Source organism: Cyprinodon tularosa, unplaced genomic scaffold, assembly GCF_016077235.1.
Source record: "Cyprinodon tularosa strain WSP-4 unplaced genomic scaffold, ASM1607723v1 ctg212, whole genome shotgun sequence".
Classification (NCBI taxonomy): domain Eukaryota; kingdom Metazoa; phylum Chordata; class Actinopteri; order Cyprinodontiformes; family Cyprinodontidae; genus Cyprinodon; species Cyprinodon tularosa.
Window position 1 is genome coordinate 1,350,896 of NW_024038786.1, and position 23,532 is coordinate 1,374,427.

General features: G+C 38.5%; 1 protein-coding gene across 2 annotated transcripts; it reads left to right on the forward strand.

Moving 5' to 3' along the window:
• The first annotated feature begins 1,993 nt into the window (after positions 1 to 1,993).
• LOC119783876 (insulin-like growth factor 2 mRNA-binding protein 2) lies at positions 1,994 to 16,150 on the forward strand. Of its 2 annotated transcripts, none has more exons than XM_038285586.1 (3): positions 1,994 to 2,566; positions 3,619 to 3,679; positions 16,004 to 16,150. In XM_038285586.1, the coding sequence occupies exons 1-3, from the start codon at positions 2,392 to 2,394 to the stop codon at positions 16,101 to 16,103; spliced, it is 336 nt and encodes a 111-aa protein (XP_038141514.1). In that variant the 5' UTR covers positions 1,994 to 2,391; the 3' UTR covers positions 16,104 to 16,150. The 2 variants fall into 2 exon arrangements, with proteins under 2 accessions (XP_038141514.1, XP_038141515.1); XM_038285587.1 differs by lacking the exon at positions 16,004 to 16,150 and adding an exon at positions 15,782 to 15,830 and having other exon boundaries at positions 1,997 to 2,566.
• The last annotated feature ends 7,382 nt before the right edge of the window (positions 16,151 to 23,532 follow it).

The window sequence follows — 23,532 nt, forward strand, 5'->3', positions numbered from 1 at the left end:
TGTAAATAAGCCACAGTTTGGACATTCCTCTGTTCACACACTGACGTAAAGCAGGCAAGAGAGAGGGAGCTGGCACTTTCTGCTCTAGAGTGGGGTGGCAGTAATGCTCCAAAAGCTCAGAGAAAAATAAAACATGTAAGAAACACAAAAAAAAAAAAAATAAAAAGGGAAGGATTAGGCTCCTCCTCCTCTGTGCAACTAGGTAGGAAACTACACATCCCATGCATGAGCACAGTTGCCACCGCCTTGCAAAGCTTTTGTTTGCAGTCCGCCTTAAAACATGCTTCCCTCCCAAACACACCCATTTGCAAACACTTAACGGCCATGGCAAACGAAAGGATCCCTGTGCAGAGCAGGGAGAAGCTCTTCCAGGAAATACCCTCCTTATCAGCATTTGTTATTTCTACTGCCTTGGTTACACTCAAAATGAGATTTAAAAACGAAAACAGAATTTGGCAAAATTTGAATTTTAAATTTGCCTTGAGGTACAAAATACTAACAAAAAAGAAGGGGATGTGGTTTCACTTTATTGCATTAAAAAAGTAATCTGTATTTTCAGTTGCAGGAATATTTTTACTAATAAGATTAAAGAAATTAAAGTAATGTAAAGGCCTAAAAAAAATCTAATATTTTTCAAGCAGGTGCCGACTGCAGTGAAAAAGATCTAATAAATCCATATTTCTGTCTGGCTTATACATAATTAAAAACGTAAACTGAGCGAGGGATTGGTGGTATTCTGTTTTAAGTAGACAAGAGCAATGACAATGACTTGGATTTTCCACACAGCAGCTTTTATTTTTCTTTACTTCCTCCTTTCTCTTGTAGCTCAATGGAAGCAGAGGAACCTACAGGGGTCCAATGACCTGGTGGTATTTGATGCTTTTTATTGAGCTAAACACAATAATTTCATGAAGTGTGCAGTAAAATTGCAGAGGTTTCTCGAAAGGAATGCATTCATATATTTATGTATGAAAACAGGAGGAGATCAAGTTGCTAAACAAGACGGAGAAAAAACACACATAGAATTAAACTTTATTGTCATTGCACTGTCATGAGTACAAAGCAACAAAATGTGGTTTGCATATATCCAGCAGTGCTATACATATTATTATTAGGTGTATGTACAAGCAAAAAGAAGAAGTTAGGGACTCTAAAAAGTTGTGTTTAATATCATTATGGGAGCTACATGCACAGATTATACATAATGTACAGGAATGTTAGGAAAAGGATTATATCAGAATCAGAAATACTTTAATAATCCTAGAGGGAAATTACTTTTGTTACACGCTCCAGATACAGTTTTACATATATATATATATACATATATATATATATGCATATGTATAGCTAACTCCAAGTAAAGTGATATATGTATGCAGGTCCTATGTGGATGAGGTTATACTTGATATGATAAACATTGCAGTTCTCATACATCGATAAACTCTTAATGTTTTTTTTTAATATGTTGCTGTGAAAATCTGCATTTTAAACCAAAAAATTAGCAAAACAGGAAAAGGTTTGGTCAAATGTATTATTTACTTAATTACATCAGCATGCTTTTTTTGTTTATTTTTGGATTTTCTCTTTTTTTGTACTGAAAAAGAAATTAATATAGTATTAAATCAAAAATCAAAACCGATCAGCCGATTTAAAAATGAAAAACATTGATTTAAAAATAATTAAATATAGTATTATTGTAAAAAATGAATAAATAAAAAATACCTTGGACCTTGAGCACCAGTAGCATAGTGCCTCTGTAATCCTTCAGTTCATGATTATTTCACTCTGGTTTTGTGTCACAACCTCTGAATTATTAGTGGCACTCCTATGGCCACCCCTCCCTTTTGCAAAAGTTTTGGAGACGCCCCTGCCCTTCCCTTCTCCTCCTATTCCTTAACCAAGCCAAACCCCTTATCCCATGCAGCCTATGGGCCCTTATTATGGTTTGATGAAATAACCCCCCTCCTCTGCCTCCTTTAAGCCCATCCCTTCCAGTGAACGCAGCCTAGTGATCACCATGCCCCTCTGCGCGCCGGACCAGCGGCACATGCACCTCCAAACAGTTTTTCTTGTGATTTTTAAGGGAGATTTTATTTAGAGGCGGCGCTTGTTGGCTCCGGAGTAATAGCGTCGTAGGCTGGTAACGACACTTTTTTTTTTTTTAAACCTCACCTCACCACCCCCCTAGTCCCTCTTGAAAGAGTTTGACCGGGGCCAGAGTTGCTTGGTACAGGGGGGGTCCCTCATTTAGCTCCAAACAAACCTGGAGGGGGTCGTTTTCTAAAGACATATTTTAATTTTTTTTATTTTTTATTTTATTCTTTTGTTTTTATTCTATTCGTAAGATCCGAAAAGCCTTTTGAGATTTTACCCCCTTCAGTTCTTCAGATCATGAACAAACTATACGTTGGGAATCTAAGTCCTTCGGTCACAGTCGAGGACTTGGAGCAGCTCTTCGGGGAGAGGAAGCTGCCAGCGCCCGAGCAGGTCCTGTTGAAATCCGGCTATGCTTTTGTGGACTTCCCCGATCAGAACTCGGCCATAAAGGCTATAGACACTCTCTCTGGTAAGTGTTTGGATTTTGATATTTTGCGCTGAGTGATCCTGCTGACAGGATCCAGTGGCTCAAAGTGAAAATGTGCAATATTTGTTATTGTTTGTTTTTTTTTCAAACAAAAATCTTTCTTTTTTGTGATCAGAGTTATATCTATATTGTATAAATGATCGATCCCACACAGGAAAGAGTCGGAGGATTTTTTTTTAGAGGAAAACACGCGCGATCTGAACGCACATTTTTACGCGCAGAATCCCCTTTTAATTCGTTTTATTTGGAGATTCCGATAGTGCATGGTTCTACTTTCTCTCCCCCCCTCTCTCCTCGTTTTTTTTTTTTCTTTCGCGATCAGCCGCTGGAATGTATATGGGATGGTCTCTGACTGACTGACTGGGTTCGGGTAGGCATAATTATTTTTCACTTATTTTTCGTCCTGATTTTATTGAGGAGCGCAGCGCGGCTCCAGCGCGGAAAACTTGTCGGATCCGGGTTCCCCCGGTGTCCGGCTATGTTTTTACGAGGTGTCTTGGAGGTGGGTCACGGGGGTCCGGAGGAAAAGGGCTCATAAACAGGTAGCTGAGTGTTGGAGGAGGAGATGGAGAGAAGGGGGGGGGGGGGGGGGGGGGGGGGGGGGAGGACGAGGTGACACGCTAATTCCGTGCTGCGCCAGGCCACTCACTCATTCCGTCTGTGCGTGATAGTATGACATTATTTTTATTTTTTTCCAAAAACAAAACAAAAAGAAAAACAGGAAGTACCCCCCCTTAAGATCTGTTTGTTGTTTGGCATTCTTTACAGGACAAACATATAGTCTCCCCTCATTGCACTGCTTGTGGGAGTGGAAAGCATGGCTGCCCATTCCCCTTACCTCCACACCACCTCCACTCACACACTTCTATATAAGCGCACAAAAAATTACCTCTCCAAAGTGGATGGATTTATGCAAACATGTGCGCCACGGCGCGCGCACAGTAGGCCTACTTTCTTTAAATCATGAATGGGGACGCAGCCACCTCATGCATTGTTGCAAACACGTCTCACACTATTTATTTTCGCCTCTGCAGGTAAAGTTGAATTGCACGGAAAGCTGATAGAGGTAGACTACTCTGTTCCCAAAAAGCTAAGGTAGGCGCCTGCATTTACACCCATACACCTATGCTGCTCTGTTTCCATCTGTGTGTGTGTGTGTGTGTGTGACCTGTAGGCTTCCGCTGTGAAATATAGTAAGCCACATTTCCCTGTTTTTCTGGTGAGATTTCTGCCAGCCTGTTGTTGTAGCTGCTGTTTGCTATTGTTGCTTGGCTATTGAAGCCCCTAATTGTGCCTGTGATCAAAACTGAAGAAAGAAATAAAGAAAAGCGATTTAAATAAAGTGATTTTTAGTCCCAGCATCCGCAATGCCCAGCCGTGGCTGCTGCCATGGTCCACTAAAGGGAGGCCCCTATCCTGCATACATGCAAACATATTGTTAGGCTTGATTGGATTTATTTTGTTGTGATTCATGTGATTCATGAAGACAATAATTGTCATCATGTTTTGGAACTCTATGGCACAAGAAGTTGCAGTTAATCGACCTCCTCTGGATAATCTTTGGACGTTTAGATATTTTTGCGGTCAAGCGCATTACAAAAAGAAAAAAAAATATATAGAGAGGACTATACAATCTTAAATGTTTAGAAAGCACGTTTTTTTTTAAGTGTGCAACGCCCTTTTTACGTAAAATGCGCCTCCACATTCTTGCCTGCTTATATAATTATTAATCTATAAGGAAAAAAGTACATGGCGTGACAAAAAAGGTAAATATTCAACCCTCTTGTGCAAGAACACGTGACCCCTACATCGTGTGAGTCCTCCCCCTTTCTAGTGCAAAGCCACACTTTCCTACATTAGAGCCATTTTTAATCGCCCCCCTTTCAGAAAGTGTTATTTATGTTTAAAAATGCACAACAGTCGAGGAAAAACGTGCAGTTGAAACACTTTAAAGCTTGATCTGCGAGGCGCAAAACATGGTGTCAAAGCCATGCGCCACTCCCCTGAGTTAATGTGCACGTAGGCCGTGCAAAAGCTGGAGGAGCTTCTCCTGTAATGGCTGCCATGATGATGGCCCCTTTGCGCTCTGCTGCAGCCTGCCCGGCTATAGGCGCACAGCAGCGCCGCAGGAAACGCTCCATACGGCGCATGTGACTGAGCGCATGTGTCCAGTCGGCAGTGTGTATGTTCAGCTGCTGGACCTGCTGAGCGTGACTCACTGTTAGAAGAAAAAGGGGGCCTTAAAGCGAAATCTCCGCCATGTCTGTGAGGTCCATGAGCGGGGAAGCGGGTGCTGCGTACAGGTGTTCATTTGGAAACCCAGAGCCTGCTGGTTGAACGGGAACCTTTACAGCTTCTTAATAGATATGATATTATGATTTATGACGTAAAAAGCACAAAGGAAACAGGGAAATCCCGAAATCTCGCATGAATTTGCGGATTTGCCTTTAATTGTATATATACCTCAATGAAAAAAAGGCATAATTAATTAATTTTGGCTATTTACATTATTTTTGTTGTGTTGAATTTAAACTTCTCAGGGAATCTAAATATTTGCAGGTCATTATTCTAAAAGTGAGTCATTTTGGATACCTTGAATTATACAAAAGCAAAACTTAATATATTGAAGCCATACTATATTTATATTTGCAGATTAGTTTATTGATAATATTTAATTAAGAAATTTATCACATTTGAGCAGAACTTAAGCCTTTTTAAAAGATTGCTCTTTTAGAATTATTGGATCTAATTTTGAAAAACAAAGTAAAATATTTTTTTTCTGCCCAGAAGTAAAACTATACTAAACTGTATATATATTTTGCTCACAGAAGTACTAATATAGATATAAACATTGTCCTCTATGTGCATTCGAAATGCATTATGAGTGCATTCTTTTTTTCATAGAAAATATACTTTTGATAGTAAAAATTACACCATCAAGATCATGGAGCCCCAAGACAAGGCCAAGACCTTATATGGTCTTGACCAATAAAAGGTATCGATACTGTTGGTTTGATCTTGAAAACAACAGTAACTTTTAAAGCATTTTTATGACTTCAGTTAAATTTAATTCTTTGATTTTTTTCCCCCTTACATATGAAGGTCATCTCTTATTTGTATTTAGAAAGAGAGTTTAACTTCATTTACAAAAATACATTATTATGATTCAAACAAAACTCGGTTTGGATTAAATGACATGACTCAGTCTGATGCATTATGTAATTCAGTAGTCTAACTCAGTTTATAGTTCCTACCCATTAATTAGTTACCCGTCTTTGGTAAATATGTGTTTTTTTTTACAACTTAAAACTATTCTAAAAGACACACTTCCGGTTGTAGTTTATTACTTATATTATACTTATATTCTTTATGCATCATACAGAGTTAAAAAATTAAATATATTTAATTTATGTAATTTAATTCTACTAATATTATCTTTATTTTTACTTGCAAGGAAGGATGCAGATAATATAATAAAGACAGATATTTGTTTTAATATATATATAATTAAAAATCATATTTAGAGCGCTAAATGTATATTGCCTTTATGTGTGGTTTTGGGTTGGTTAATTAAATAACCCTAAAAATTTATTCCCACTGCATGTTTTATGAATTTATAATTAAATGGGCCTCAAAAATTAGCAATCTTTAAAGCTTGTTGGTTGTGATTATTTATTCTTTATTTTCATTCAGGCCTGTTTTAGTTTCAGCTGTTGTTTTTACTGCTTGTTAATTGCGTGTTGTTGTGTAACAAAGCGTATAATGCGTATTTGTGCTATTTAACAAATTTAGTCAGACTTTGCGCAAAATAAAAACATGCATTACCCTGGTTGATATGATGTATTTGAGGTAATACGTTTAAATGCTTTGCTTTAAGATCTGGGCCTTTTTTTTTTAAATGTGGTTTTGAGGTGTAAGATCAGTAGGTTTTCATGTTGCATGTAACAATTAAACAGGGCTCCTATTTGTGCAGTTTTATGCTTTGCTGTTTTTAATAATTTCAGATTAACAAGTAAATTATTATGAACCACTGAAGCTTTTTAAACTTTTAAACAACTAATTAAAAATACAATAAGTTGATCCAGATAATTTGCAATGTTCTAATAACCTTCTGCTTTACATGATGGGACAATTTTATACTTGTCAACATTGATTTACTCACGCAAAATTCTTATAATTCAGAGGTTTGTCACTGTAAATAAAAGGATAATTTAAAATATGTCTATATTTGGCAGAATTGTCACATCGTTTTGATTTAACACTGTAGATTACTCTATTTGTTTAAATAAATACTGCAACAGAAGTCATGAAATTATAGCAAAAATAACAGATTATTATGATATTATAGAGATATTAAATACATTTAGAAATAGTCAGGAAAATGTCTTTATTCTTGCTTTGAAGGAAATTCTAATAACAATTTTTGATGTTGTTTTGTGTATTTAATTGTTGCTTGTTTATTTGGAAATGTAAATTGATCATGGTGTGACTTAAATGATATGCAAGTTGATTTATTGCCAAATAGGTGGATTAAAAGCTCCAGTTCTGAGCCTGATCAATAGACTGTTATCAATATCCAGGAAGGTGTCATAGTGGTAGCTGCTGGTCTGTGTGAGCTGAAATGTTTGTGGTTACCTGTCTGAATCCTCGCTTAAAAGCTTAAATAAAACAAGTGATAAACTTCAGATTGAGTGCTGACTCTCGAGTTGAAGCAGAATGAGAATAAGAGCTTCCTTTATGTGCTTTTCTTTTAATTATGAAATTACCTCCTTTTATTTCTGGGTGTTAACATCTGCATTGCACCACAGCTCTGGCCCCTGGTGCACATGTGTGTGTTTGGCCTGTCAAAGAGTGCAGTCTGAGTCTAAACTGCGAAACACGATAGCCATCAGTTGATCCACTTTGAATCCATTAATACTCCGCAGTTGATCCTGGTGGAAGGAAGGCGAAGCTCCCCCCCCCCCGTCCGGTTTGGGCTCAGGTTCTGACATCCAGGGCCCCATCCAGCGCTCACCTGGCTAAAGGAAGGGAATGTGTGTTGCCTGATGATGTTTGGAGATGTTCAGAGCTCCTTAGTCTAATATATTCGACACTGAAGTCTTTGGAAAATTGTCAGCTATTTGTTAGTGCTTATATAAAAATGAGATAATCAAGAAATAGCTCAGGCATTTAGTGAGAGTGTTGAATTTTAATTGAGCACCTTTTAAATTCTACACAATTTGTACAGCAGTAATTCACGTTGTCCAGAAAGCAGGTTTTATTCCCTCTTCTGAAGTGAAAACCGACTTTCTAGTGCAAACAGAGCACATATAGCTTAAGGGAGCAGCGAGGATCAGATGTGAGAGAATTGTAAATTCATTGTGTGCCTATCAGACCCGTGAGATCATTGCCTAAGCTCCCTTAGATTTGGAAGCCGTCTCCAACCCTTACATGTGTTTCACTGCAGCATCTGTAGCGATCCACATCTCAGGAATCCCCTTTTTTTTAATGCCTTCTCACTTTAAAACCTGTTGCATGACTGATGCCTTACCGTCGTAGTGCGCTCATTACAAGCAGGGTTTAAATATACAGGCATGTGACTGAACAGCAGCAGCAGTGAGGAGGTATGGCAGGCTTGGATCCCTCTGAGATGATTTCTTGGTGTGTGACTAAGCTATGGAACTATATGACAAATGGGAGCGGGTATTTCTCATCTGAGGGGAATTCACACGGTGATCGACAGTTTCAGCTTTACAAACAATGGTTTGGATTTGTCCTTGTTGAATCTTTGAATGGTTATATTAATATAGATACAGTTTGTCATGGACATAACATAGAAACTCTCATTGATTAGAGAGGAGAGTCATAAAGCCTCACGGAGCAGAGCTGCTAAAGCCACTTTCCCTCAAACTTCCTGCGCCAAAATCCGACCCTGATGATTTATTCTTATTGGCTTACAGGGGTTAGCTGCTGTTTGCGGAGAAGAAAAGAGAACGTTTAAATTGTAGCTACACATGGGAAGGTGACTTGTGTTGAGGTATGACACGTACAGTAACTACTGGAAAAGGCATTAGTAGGTTTATTATCTGATTAAATTTTCATTTTCCGGTTAGAGGTCAGTTCATTCTTTCTCGTATTATACATACTTAATGAGAGACTCTGCTGTGTAACTCCTAGAAAGTACCATCCTCTGTAGCTTATGCCACATCCACACAATGTCAGAGAAATACATTTCTGCTTTTCCTACAACTGATCACACAACAGTTATTGGACACACCGCAAGAAACAAAGATCTGCCCAGATGATGTGTCGATAAACTAGCAACCTGACTGCCAAAGCCAGGGCTGCGGGAACAAAATGGCATCATTCTGAAGCGAGAACAAACAAACTTTTTGAGTATTTAACTGACTTATTGGTCCAGACATTATGCTGCTCAGGAAAGGAGAAGTGCTTCTGTGTCTAAGACATGAACATGATTTGATGGGAAATATGTGAGTGAACTCCACAGCAAAAGCAAAATGCTGTGTGACGATGCTGGCCGTAGCACTATCCCGACATGTGCTGAAAGGCTACTCAGGAACGAAGAAGCCATTCCTTTAACATACAAAAGCGTATTAGTGTTTGCAAATCCACCCTTAAGCCCCATTTAAACTACCCTACACTGCCCTGAAACCTTGCAGAGATCAGTTCGAGCACGTTAACCGGGATAACTGTTGTGTGTAAATGGCACGCCAAAGTGAAGCAGACTGTAACAGACACAACCAAACTGGGCTGAACTGGTACTAGTTCACCAGTATGGCTCGGCACGGTTCAGTTCTGGCACAGTTCCCAGATAACAAAGAGCGCATGAGCAGAGGCGTCATCTCTTTACAGTCAACCTCCGTAATCATGAAATTTAAGACATTCATTAAAATACAAGTTTCCCTACCTTGCCACCCGATTTCTAGTGATGATTCTGCTTAGCCGTGTGATGAACCTCAACGTCTGTCGGTATTTTCTGTGTCTGTAAGCCCTGATTAGCCTATCGTTTGTCGTATCCACTTCCCTAAAGCCGACTCTGTCGAACAAATTCAGCAAAGGCTGCATTTTTCGCCTGACACTTTCTGAATGTTACGGGCACCACCATGTTGATTTGCTTGTTTACCTCTAGAGAGCAGTAGTACCATAGATTGTTACTAGGATGTGAGGAACCGTGTTAGCGTGATGTGTAAATGATTGTAAGGAACCGAGCTCGGCACGGTTAACTGATCCAAGCTCGGCACGGATCAGTTTTCAGAGGGTAGTGTAAATGGGGCTTTATTATCTGATTGACCTTTATTATCTGAGACACTTATTTTTTGAGATTTGTTTTATTGTGTGTTTGGCCATATTGACCATTCTTACATTTGGAAAAGGTAAAGCTTCTAAGACTTGAGTCTCTTATCCAAAGTGCGGAGAGCAGGGGTGTGAGTATCATGATGTATGAGTGTTGCTGCAGGATGGAGCTGTGCACGTCACCACACAGATTGTATTATGAGAAAAGCAAAAAATATGTAGACGTTGAAGCAAAGACTCAAAATATAAAAAGTCATGAAGTCAAAGCCTGCGTACAAATAGATCTTCTTACCTACCAAAGTAGATATGGGTGGCTTAAGGACAACAGTCTGTGTTTTGGAGTGGCAAATGCAAAGCCTGATCCTAATCCCATAGAAAGTTTCCAAGCAGATATAAAAAGGTGTGTGTGTGTGTGTGTGTTACGTGTTGCAGCAACTCCAAATCCACAGTTTTGTCATGAGGAATCAGCAAAAATCCCAAGTGACTCTGACTTATTCAACAAAATACCAAGAAAATGTCTGTAGAACTTCAAGAATTAAAATAAAGTAATCTATTTCTATTCTGGTATTCAGTAAATGAAATGGCAAGGTTAAACATTAAAGTTTAAAAACATCATAGCAGCTTTATTGCCGCAGCAGTATTTAACACGATCGGAGGAATTAAGGGTTATTAGTAGTGTCTATCTAGGTGTGATAGACGTGCATCTCTGTAGCCTATGTATAAAAAAAACAAGATTATCTCAACATTTCTAAGGAAACAGTGGATGCTCTTTATTTTCATGCATCATTGCATGTTTCACCATTTAGCTTTAAATCTCAGTGTAAGAAATTTATATGTTCATTGTTTTCCTTGAAAGTTTTTTTGGCTGTGGCAACCTCCCACCTCTACAAATACAAACCTCAGTTTTTTTTTATTCCCTGGAAATCTCTGACACTCAGTGACACAATTGTCTGTCACCATCACAGCACAGTTAGTGAGAAAGGAAAATGGGTCTGCTCTCATCTCATTTGGACGCTGATGTGAACAGATGTTCCAGGTATAGCTGCTAATCAGGGTTTAATGAGTCGCCGGAATCCTTAAATTTTCAAGATGTGATTCAGTGACATATAAATCAGGATTACGAGTCTGAACCCGTTATTTTATCAGGGCAAAACAAAAATGAAAGGAAGCCCAAGCTGCATGTGCATGTCTCTCCTTACTATTCAGAGAACCCCCCTGTAGTTCTGTTTATGTACATGTGCAGCATAAGGACAGAGGATTCATGTATGACTGTCTCTGCAGAGTCAGAAAGGATGACTGCTTCCTTTTAGTTATTAAGCTGAACACCTCCTGGCCTTCGGAGAAGCCGGGTTGATGAGGGTGTGGCGCCCTGAGAGGGTGGGCAGCTGAGACCCGCAGCAGGTGGCATTTCTCACACAGGCAAAACCCCACCCATCCCCCGTCCTTGTGGCATATCATCACCATTTAAAATGGCTTCGCTTGTCCAACTTAAACCCCTGATGGTTTTCTAACAGGTGAAAATCCTAGAGGAGCCAATCAGGGTTTGAGAGGGAGTGAAGCTGGGAGTGAAACGCACCAAGCTGCTGGCTGAGAGGTGTTTCCTGGTAATGCTGTTAAGCAAGAGCTGGTTAACGCTAAATGTGGGATTTTTTTCGTCTCTGAAAGTTTTTCTTACTATATAGCTTTAAAACAGACTTGGCATCCCATTGTGGGAGCGATTCCTCTTGGAATCATGTGAAAGGTATTGCTAACATGCATCAAATACTGATCGCTCAGCCTAACCGAACTTTGTCTGACTCAGATTGCCTGTCATTTTCTACAAGTAGGTTTGATTAGGCCATGAAAAAAATCTATTGACATTTGCCAAAGGTAATTACCCAACTATGTAATTTATGTAAAAATTACCAAGTTGGGACACATCCAGATTAACAGGAATTACTAGCCGTACAGCTCTCAGTCTCCGTCAGCTATTGTTGTATTAAACCCTGCTTGGTGTGGTGATATAGAACGATATACTCAAGCTCTGCTCATATATACAGAAAAAAACAAACGCTTTAACTAAGCTCGTAACATTCAGCTAAACTACAAAGTATAAGTGGAAAGAATAAGAAAGCGTATTATATATTAAAAAGGTTAAGAAATGGAAATAAAAATAAGACCAATAAACAATGATATAATGCAGTGAAATCTTCTTTCTGAGTGAATATTCAGTTCAGTTTATTTATGTAGTGCCAATTCCCAACAGGTCATCTAAAGGCACTTTACAGAGACAATTCAACCAGATAATACAGTCGGATTTGTTCAAAGTTTTCTATGTAAGGAAAGCAGCTGATGGCATTGACTTATTGACTCAAAGGCAATCCCTCACACCAAGCATGCTTGTAGCAACAGTGGAGAGGAAAAACTTCCCTTTTACAGTAAGAAACCTCCAACGGAACCAGGCTCAGTGTGAGCGGCCATCTGCCGAGGCCGACTGGGGTTCAAGGAGACAGAAGCAGAGATACAAAAATCGACTGTAAAAGGCGGCCCCGTCCAGGAAACACACAGCCAGACAGACGAGCTCTGACCAGCTCCAATGTCAGAGGTTGAAGAGAGCACATCCAGCCTGTCACAGTCAGAGAAACAGGACTACACTGGAAAAACAGGCCAAGCTCCAACATCTATAAATAAAGGCTTTGATGGCAGCAGCACAGCTGATATTTCTCACTTAAGCATTGGACACTACAGGCAAAAGAAAACACAATAAAGTTTACTAGATAAAAAAAAAATTCTGAAATCAATTTTCTCTACTAGACCACATCATTGAACGACTCTCGGTGTGATTTTCCTGAGGTCCAAGAACCGAATTGTGTTTTAGTGGCAAAGTTGGCTGGCTCTTTGAGCCACAGTCCTGGTGCCGTCTCATCTTCAACAATGCAGAGGAAGATAGTTTGTTGGCATAATAAGAGATGAATCTTTTGAGGAATGTGTAATTTGTTTATTTTTTTTTTTTTCTTTATTTGCAGAAGCTCAGACAGCAAGGTTACAAGTGGCTAGGAGTCCACAGGTTCACAAACAACTGATCGTACTTATTTTGGATGCAATTTATAGGACACACGTTTCTTCTTTGAGTGGTTACTTGCTATGGCTAGCTGCTATCAGAATGGCATGTTTTTTTTTTTTTTGTTTTTTTGTTTTTTTTTTTACAGTGTCCTGTCTGGGGATGTGGCAATAAAAAATTTTTTCTTGATGCCAAAACGAGCTGAACAGATTTTACTTTCACAAATGGAGCAGTATGGCTATCGCCATTGTGTTCCGCTTGATTGATGCATATAAATTGCTTAATTATTATTATGGAGGGAGTTTTACAGATTATATGGGCGCTGTAATGTAAGTAAAACAGGAAAGGAATGACATGTTTACATTAAACATATTTAATCTGATCAGCCATTCAATTGCAATTACTTATTTCCATAGAAACTTTAACATCAGATTATTTTTTGCTTATTAATCCAATTCCATTTCAATCTGATCGATAAATTTTGTGCATGTTTAGATTGCTGCTGTTGGAAAATAGAACCAAATAATTGTCAAAAACAAACAAAAAAGAACAAAAACCTCAGAAATGCAAATGTTGTGATCAATATAGAACTGAAATGGAAAAACAGCAGAGTTATATATATATATCCAATCTACCAATGCCCCTTATTTTTATGATTGGAAATATTTAGTAGAGCCAGATGCATCTTTCATTTAAATCAGGAAAAGGTAAGTTAATGTATAGCTCAGATTATAGTTTTAATTGTGGTTAATAAACATTTTAGGCCTTTTTTTGTTTTCTATTACCAATTGTTTTTAGCTTGAGAATTTTGTTGCATCATCAGGGTTTTTCATCAATCCAACTTGATTACAGCAATTATTTTCATGCAAAGCATTACTGTATCTCACTTAAAACATAACAAAAAAAAAATATATATATATATATATTGCATCCAAGCAGTTCTTAGAGAATGGGATGATGCACACTGAGATGCAATGTATTGCGTAGCTCTACTGGTAACTCTAAAAAATGTAAAGCTCCATAGTTCAAAATATTGTCTAAAATGTCAGCTAAAGACAAGAAAGACAATTTACATGTGGAAATTTTATTCAGGATTTAGTAGCACTTTATTTTGTTGACAGCAGAAGTAAGCTGATTTAACAGTGGAGGCCGAAGCTGCACTTAAAGATTGAGATATTGTAGCTTTGGGTGTAGCCACTGAAAAAAACTTTCTTATTGCACCTCATATTAGTGCTTGTGGCATTTTGTAATACGTACATGATGAAAAGTAGTGCGGCATCCTCAGGTGTTCAGCAACAAAGCGCTGAGGGAGAAATGGAGAAGCCACAAGAGGTAAGTTTGGCTTAGCTGGCCAGGATACTGCAAAAAGAAGATCATTGATGGATCGTGTAAATTGTGCAGAATCCAGACAAGTCCATACTTGTACATTAAAGTTTGGAAGACTCTTAGTAAAAAAAAAAAAAAAAAGAGAGCAAATCACCAAGAGAATCAACGTGCAACTCAGACTATACACACAGAATCAGCTCCTCTTCCAACAAGCTCTCACAGAACAGTTTCCTGGCAAGTGAAAAATCAAATCCAAGTGCCAACCAGATCACACAATATCACTCACTGAAGAGAAGATGCCACCTACACTATTCAAATCAAGCTTTCTTCCTTAGAGGAAACAACAGAAAGGGCTTTTAGGATGTTGAATTGGGAAAAGAAGGAATTTTTCCTGTGTGGATAGCATTAGTTCAGCCTTACAGATTCATTTCACATCTATGGAGTTATAATACAAATAAAAGATATGAGTTTTTGTTGACAATAAAATGGGGGATAATAAAAGGGCTTTTAAGTTGGGTTTTATTTTGCAAGGAAATATATTTGGTAGTCAAGTTGAGATACATTTTTGGGACCATTACACAAGAACAGAGAAGCAGATAACGTTATCATCAAGTAGTAACCAAAGTGGGTTTGACTGATTTTATTGTTGATGCAAAAGAAAAAAAAAAACCCACATAAGATGATGCTAACTAGATTAATTAATCTAGCATTCTTATTTTATAGGTAATATTTGAAGCCAAATGTATCTTTCTTGTAAGTGAGGGAAAAGTATTACAATCTTCTTTCAGCCAGCTGACAAGCAGTGTGCTGGAACACATGGGTATTTCTGTTGTATATTTTGCATCATATTGGGAAAGAATGAACAGCTGGTATCTAAAAGGCTCAGGATAAACGGCCAGTCACTGGAAAAGACAGAAATCCAGGTTTGCTGATGTTATTTATTGGTGTGTCACACTTAAGCATTACAATAATCAACATTCCTCAGTGTGAAAGCTGAACTGAGTGAAGAAGACCTAAATTTGAGCTACTTTCAGTCACATTGAGAGTTTTATAGATGAAATAACACCGATCTAAGGAGCTCTGTAGTAGTAAACTCTGAGCACGTCTGCAGATGTTAACGAGCTTGTCAGACGCAGACAATTCTTTCATACACTCCTTCCATGTACTGATGCTGACTCTCTTCACATCAGGGTCTTTGTGATGTCGACTCTCTGTAAAGCATCAAAATATTGAAGGGTAGTGAGGCAGCAGTCTTCTGACATTTACAGCATCCTGATGTGTGAGCAAAGCTGCACCATTTAGCTCCTGTATGTGTGTGTGAGTGTGTGTTCAGTGCGTGTCTATTCACCTCCAACTGTTGCAGGTTAGGTTTGCCGCTTTGCCATGGGAACCGGTTTTGAGTGGTGTTCTGAGTTAAAGAAAGAAAGGCTGAAGGATGGAGGCTTGTTTTTTTTTTCTTTAAAGGAAAAGAGACCCGAGCTTCTCCAGAAAACAGTGATATTAGTTAAGCATTGAAACTCTGCTTTATGTGATTACAGCTTAGGTTTGAGATTCCCAAATATCCGCAGATGAGCAGAGTCAGTGTTCAGTCCACTGATTTTACATGACGGTGAATGCATGAGTTAGAATGATGCCTCTGCAGAGCTCTGTAGGTTTGAGTTACTCCCTTCTTCATTCATTTCCATCCCTTTCCATATGTATGGGACACAACCTTTGAGCACAGTCTGACCATTGTGCTTCCTCTGTCTCTGACGGAATAGGAAGACAGAGGAAACGACTTCCAAGGACAAGACTAACGCAGCCTTGTGTGGCTCTCCCACTGTCGAGGGTTACATGTGTGGCTTCTCCTACATGGGGTGAAATGAGTGCCGCTGGTAGAGGGCAGCATTTCTTCTCCCACGGCTCAAACTCTCAGTGTGTCCACATGAGCAGTGTTGGAGTTTTAATATTTGGCTTTTGGATACATTTCTATATCATATCAGACCTCCACTACCCTACTAACAGCTCAAATGCATCCAACTCGCAGGCTTTTAACTTTAAATATGTATATAAACCCAGTAGCTTTACACCAAGCAGTATATATATATATATATATATATATATATATATATATATATATATATATATATATATATATATATATATATATATATATATATATGTATATATATTATATATTTGTGGAAGAAAAAAAACGCTTTTGAATTCTGCTCAGTTTCAAGATTAGATTTTTTGTATACCTGATTCTGAAATCAGTAGAGATGCACCAATTAAATGTATTTTTTAGTCAAAGCATATTTCTGGTTCCCTGGATTTTTTATGTCTAAAGATTACGACACATTAAAGCGACAAAAATGTGCAGCTTTGATTTATTTAGATAAAAATATCAATTTTGATTCCAGCAGAAAATGTAGAAACAATGAAATAACCACAGTTTATACGAGACATGTATCTCTCCATCCTTTATCTGAATTTTATCAATCTCCAAAAAGTGGATCCCTGAAGGAGTTTTATTTTTCTGTTTCAATGTATTTTTATTAGTTTATAACTTTGTTTAACTTTGTAAAAAGCTAAACAAAGTAATAAAAAAAGTCAGAAAAAATGGTTTCATTAACAGTTGTATTTGTTCCCCCACAAAAAGATGTTTGTTCAAAAAATAAAAGATGTTTTCAAACTTTAATCAATTTAGCAACTTTTTCCCTTCGGGAAATGTGTTTATTTTAAGTTCTGTGGGGTATATTTCTATAGAGTTTTTTTCTTTAACTATTATCCTGTTATGCTGTTGTGTTGGTAAATGTTTTCTTAATTCTTTTATCAATCTGATTTATGTCAAATACCCTATTTTATCATTTTGTATTTGGGCTTAATGATATATATAGTTTGTTGTTTTAGTTTTGATTGATTATTTGTTGTAAAAAAAATTCTTACTATGCTATACGTCAAATAAAACACGGAAAAACAATAAAAAGAAACCAACTAAAGAACCATCATGGTGCCAACCAGACAAATAACAAAACCAGACGATATCTGCAATAATATTTATAACACCGGGGCTTGTTGTGGTTTTATTATGTTTTACTTTGCTGTTTTTTTCTCTCTGGTGTTGCTGTATTTTGCCACATGTTTAGTCTCCAACTCCGTCAGGGCCACTGTTTTTCTAACATTCCTGTGTGTGGTTCAGTGCAGGTCCGCTCTCTGCAGCGCAGCGCTCGCGGGCTCTCCTGTAGTCTCAGCAGAAGTGCTGTTTTGTATTTGGCTGCTGTGATACGCCGTGAAGCCTGTTGTTTTTTACGCAGCTGTGCCTGATCGCAGCTCTGGTTTGCTGAGGCCAGAGATGAGCCGGGTAATGTGGGCCAGGCAGGTGCTGGGGAGTAGGACGCCTCCATCTGTCTTCCTGCCAAGTGGCCCAGTCAGTCAGCTTGGAGGAGAAGGACAGAGCATGCTCTGTGAGAGAGGGACAGCGAGGAAGAAGAGGGTGAACAGAGAGCAAGAGCAGGAAGTTGTTGGGTTAAGGGGTCTCTTGGGGGGGTCCTCTTATTTTCTTTCACAGCAAAATCAGTTTGTTGGAAGAGTGGTAGCTTACTCCTGCTATGATAATCAATAAATGAGAAAAATATAATAATCTAAAGGTTATGTAAACTTGATGTTTTTACCCCACAATATACCCTGAAGAGCTCCTCTTGCTTTAGTGTTGATGAACAAATCATGAAAACTAACCAGTTTGTCGATAATGAGCTGGTATCTGATTCTTGGCTTTTTTATAACTCTGCACACACACAAAAAAACACACCTGTGGAATAATGCTATTAATCCTTTTATATGGCACTGTGAAAATCTGAAAATCGACATTTAAAGCCAAGAAAAAATATATTTTCATGGTAAAAATCAAGGTCAGTGTTATTTTAACAAAAACGTCCACTTGCCCTAATGAGGTATAAACCAAAAACAAAAAGCGTTTCTGTAAGAATTTCCTAACCAACAGATTGAAAGAAACTATTTTTTTTTCTTACAGCATAACCTCACTTATTTATTTATTTTTTTTACTTTTTAAAACTAATTTAGGTAACATCTCATAGTTTACTGCATCTCATCTGATTGGTCGAATGTAAAATAACATTTACTATCTTTGCTAAATGGCTGGATATAAAGCATGGGCTTCAGTTAATAAAGGTTAAAGAGAAAAATTGCATTAGCTGTTTTTTTTTTGTTTGTTTGTTTGTTTAGAACTGATATAAAACTATTTTTCATGATTATTGCTAAAGAATGATTTCCTTGATTGGTTTTTATGAGATTCTTCCTTTTTCCAGTTTCATGGTGTTTGCATCTAAATTTGAAACCAAGCATGGTCAAATATCCGATTTGGGTATAAAAATAAAAATAAATTCTATTTTCTTTATTAATTTAAAATTTGTACATAACTGTTTTATAGCTTGTAGCAGCAGATGAGGAAGGGGGGACACTGCTCTAAGTGTTTTTTGTTTTTGCCCAAATCTTCTACTTTTATTGCCAAAAGGTCTTTTTTTTCATGTGGACATTTTACCCAGCTGACTGAAGCCTCATGGAGGAATACTCTTCACTCTTTTACTACTAAAGCAGAAGAAGTGACTTATGAAAGATCACAATCGAACACTGTCAATGCCAGAAACAGTACATGCAAAATGTTCAAAACACACGAGGTTTCCATAATCAAGGTCCATTGATCGGCGTGTTTGTGTGCAGCGTGGATCTCCATCCAAAGCGCCTGCAAACCAACCTGCTCCTCCTTCTATCTGAGCTGCATTTAAACACCACTGTGACGCCGCCTCAAGGGGTTTGCCTGTCCAGCCCCCGTCAGATCAACTAGCACTGACACTCATCCAATTAAAACTAAAGAGGGTATTCAAGACTGTCTTTAAGATAAAACAGCGGACATTTAAAACATGGCAGAAGACTGGGCATCCTCAGCTCAGCCGGTTAGTAAATATTTGATGCCGAAGCAGCCAGGCATGCTTTCTTGCAGAGGAGGAAGGTTGGGAAAGACACTCAGGTCACTGCTTCAATGAAAATGTTACTAGAGGTGCATTTTTTACTTTTTTTTTGTTCATTACCCTGATTCTGTGTCCACTTAAATCATTTTTATTCTTCCAAAGCGTGAATGAAATAAATTAAGCTGCATGGGTTGTTCCACCTCCTTTCTTCTGCAGCGCTCCCCTCCTCCTCACGTGTGCATGTGTTGTGTCAGCATACCACCTAGATAGATGCCGTGTATTATTATTGTCTTTCGCTACCTCCCTCCAGCTCTCAGCGTCACCACTCCTCCTGCACACGCGCAAGGGAACAGCAGGACGTGCATGAGGGGGTGTAGCCAGCGTACAACTCTATGTTATGTACTATAAGCTGAATGTGAGCCGCCCTATCAGATAGTGTAACCAAGACAAGCAGGTTATTCTTAGTAGAGTTGTGGTTACCGATATTCAGATTCCTCAACAGTTCAGTAGAAGGCTGTGTGTGTGTGCGTGTTACCGGTATCTTACCGAAGTGGGAAGGAGGCAGTCCATTTCTGAGATGATTTTGTTTCAAGTGGTGTGGGGACTGACGCCAGGCGGCTTGGTTTCCGCTAGTTTGACGTTGTGGGGTGATAAATTACAGAGATGCAGAATGACAAGCTTCAAAGGCAGGTTTGATGTCAGATAGGCAGCGGTGGAGATGTGGAGCCACTGGAGATCATGCGTCAGATGTGCTGCACTTTAGGAAAAACAAAGGGGAACCTAATCTACGCAGACTCAGGATTGTTTTTCTAGTATTTTAAATTTTTTTTTCTACTCAGGCGTAATTGTTGCACCCTTTTGATGGATGTACGCCCACCTCAGGCATTTGTTCATTTGTTGAGTGTTTACAGCACCTTACAGAAGATGTGATCTCGCGTGTTCTCCCCTCAAACTCCCAAACACAGATGGTGCTTTTGCTTCTATCAAATATCAGCACTAAAAAGACAGATCAAACCAGCTCTGACTTTCTTTTATTTCCACTCTAACCTTTTATTCCTCAATGAAAAGCTTTTACCAAGTAGCTGGTATTTACACACACTGTAGAAAAGGGTACTCTATTTCCTACTGTTCATTCAGTCCAAGGATTACTAAAACGATTTAAGCTTCATTTAGGAATAAAGTGAGATTTCCATTACATTATGTTTTCATTAAAAGGCTTACATACAATCCCCCAGTTTTAAATTGTATGAATTGGCTCAAACATGAACTGTATTCTTCTGCCAGCCTCTCGTTGTAGTTTGCAAGAATTGGATCTCTTCTTCCTACCACCTTGCTTGCAAAAGCACCCATTTTCACCTCTGCTCACAGATTATGTGTCAGGAGTCAATAAGATGTTCAGCATGTTGAATAGATTCTCTCTGCAGGAGCTATTCACACCTGATGAGGGTGTCCAAGATACTAAAGGTCATACAGCATGTTAAAAGAGAACGAAACTGTTGCTGCAGTGCAACTCATATTGTAGCTTTAATAAAACATTGGAATAGTTTTTTATTGGGTACAGCCATAGTCTTTTTTTCCATGTGTGCACTCACAAATTGTGATTCAGCTTTTTTATGTTTGTTTCGAGGGAAATTACTATTTATTATTCCAATTTTTTTCCAAGTAGCCCTTTTTTATAAGGAGGAGATTTGCGATTCTCAGATATTTTGGTTGATTTCTTTAGATTTTTTTCTGTCGTCACAAAGAAAGTGAAGACCTTTGAGGTTTTGTCTTAAAATACATCCACAGAACTTCCTTAATTTATTCAAATGATGTAAATTTAGCATTTCAGATTCACACAAAGACATGATATCATCACCTGAGCTTCGTATAAAAGTTATTTTTTTAGTAATATGTTATGTGCTGCAAGGAAAAATAATTTTGCTCACCCTGATTAATGGAAAGGTTTACCTTGATTCGGTGTTAAAAAGGAGAAAATAACTCAAGTGAGGATGATCACAAATATGATGTTCTCAATTCATTCGTGCCTCCTGCCTTTTCAGAGCTGCCCCTTGCTTCTCATAACCCCCTCTTTAACGTCATTCGTTTGTTTGTGAACCAGCCTCACGTGTATTCTGCCAGGAAAGATGAAAGCAGCCGGCCTTTAAATGGTTGCAGATTTGTTTTGATGTTTCTCTGTGGACGAGGAGGAGTGTCGTTAGGTGGAGGGAGGATACTAATATTTGTGTAAATAGTAGGCTGAACCCTTGATCGCTCTTTTTTCATAAATGTGAGATCTACACCCCAGTCTTAGTGTGATTAATGTTTTGATTGCATCTCAGGTGGTACTTGGCAACGTTTGCATTGAGAGAGTGGGTTCTTTTTCACTTCTGTTTGTCCTTCAGCAAAGTAAACCTGTAGATTTCTTGAGGTTTTGTTCTTTTTAGGTCAGGTTGGAAATTCCACCCAAACTTTTCCGCTCCTTTGTGCTCTGTTCATCACCACATTATGGTAATTAACTGTTTTTTTTCTGCCTTTTTACTTGCAGTACCTTCCACTCACAAATGGAACTTAAAGCTTTTCACGTTTAATTGTGCTGCAGCTAGAAATTCCAATTTATTACGGTATGTCCTTCCAAGAGATGCAAAATGGAAGAAATTTTTTTTAGAAAATTTGGTTGATAATTTGGTAATGTCTGTGCATGACACACTTGAGACAATGTAAAAATTGCAAAGGTTGCGTAAAAAACGCAATTTCACTGCCACGCCACAAGTAGGTGGTAAAAAAACCCAACAACCTCTGCATGGGACGAAAAACTGCTCGCCGCCGCTTGATGAACTCTCTGAATGATTGAGGCTTAAATGTTAATAAGGACAAACAACGAGGTTCAACTTATCTGCAGAAATTCACCGTGCATTCATTTCTCATCTGGCAGTCATTCTGCACGTGCCAAAACTTCCCCTATGCATCAAGATTCTTTGTTTGCCATTTATATGACAACAGAGACAAGGATGGTTTAAACCCTTCCACTAGAGTACCCATTTTCAAATAGTGTGGTAGTGAAAATTTATAATTTTGCTGCACTCTAAAGAAAACACAGTTTTTTCTGTTTGAGCCAAAAAACCTTGACACGTATTAAAGGTCTTAGGGTGGAGTTGGAAGTTTTGCCCACTATGTAGCTCCACCCATTGCTGTCATAGCATGACACTGCCACCACCATGCTTCAGGATGGGGTTGGTGTGCTCAGGCAGAGTGCTTTGCTGTGTTATGTGCCCCTCATGCACAGTGCTCTACACCTTGGCCAGAAGTTTAACATTTGGTTGATGTACAGAAGAACCTTTGCCCATATATTTATTGCATCCCCTATATGATACATGAAAAATGTTCCACAGGACGTTTATACCTAGCACACTTTGGGTAGCAAAGTGTACGGTTGACGCGCATCAAAAGATCCTGCGGTGTGTCTAGAGCAGCAGGAACAGCGCATCTTGATGCACCTGAGCAGCTGAAGCAGCACCTCATGAGGTTCTGAGCATCTGAGGCGCGTGACGCGTTTCACAATCAGCAGCTGTTTTAGCTGGAACATACCACATACCTGAAATCATCAGAAATGAAGCAGCAGGTGCTTTTTGTTGCTTGATTTCTGCTGTGTGAACAAGGCTTCCCTTAGCAGTGGCTTTTCCTCTACCAGTCCTCCATTGGGCACAGATATATGCAGTGCATGGCTGATAGTCTTTGATAGATTTCCCACCTGAGCTGTAGATCCCTGCAGCTCCTCTAGAGGCAATGTTCTCAAAACGCTTACCATTTTACACTCTTTCCATTGCATGATGACGCGTTTCTTTAAGGCGTTTTAAGCTTTTGATGCTGTTTTGTTCTCTAAACCTGATTTCTTCAACTTTCTCCCTGACCTTCCTGCTGTGCTCCTTCATCTCAAACCATCAGTAAACAGCTGCATTTACATTGAGATTAAACTAAACACATGTGGCATCTTTCTACTAATTAGATGACCAGAGAAGGTGTGCTACACTGTTCAGATTTCCTGAGCTAAAAATCGATGTGTTTTACCACCTCCACTTGATATTCATGCTACTTTATGGTTTATGATTTATTAGTTTTTGGCTATAAACCTGAAGAATGTTAGAAATGTTTAGATGAATGAATAGTTTTGTATAAACGCTGTTCTCTCATTTCTGCTGATTTACAATCGGTGTAAAATGTTAGGCCCCTAAAAAGAGATATTTGGTGAAGTATTTATTAGTTATTGATCATCACTAAGAACTCCAACTGTGAGAACTTTTCACAGCAATAATGCATCTTCACTGAAACGATCGCAACCACAT

What these genes read in the sequence shown, in the direction of transcription:
- LOC119783876 (XM_038285586.1), top strand. Translation starts at nt 2,392, where the DNA reads ATGAACAAACTATACGTTGGGAATCTAAGTCCTTCGGTCACAGTCGAG. An exon ending in GGCTATAGACACTCTCTCTG is followed by an intron (nt 2,567 to 3,618) that starts GTAAGTGTTTGG and finishes TCGCCTCTGCAG; the next exon opens with GTAAAGTTGAATTGCACGGA. An exon ending in TCTGTTCCCAAAAAGCTAAG is followed by an intron (nt 3,680 to 16,003) that starts GTAGGCGCCTGC and finishes CTGACGGAATAG; the next exon opens with GAAGACAGAGGAAACGACTT.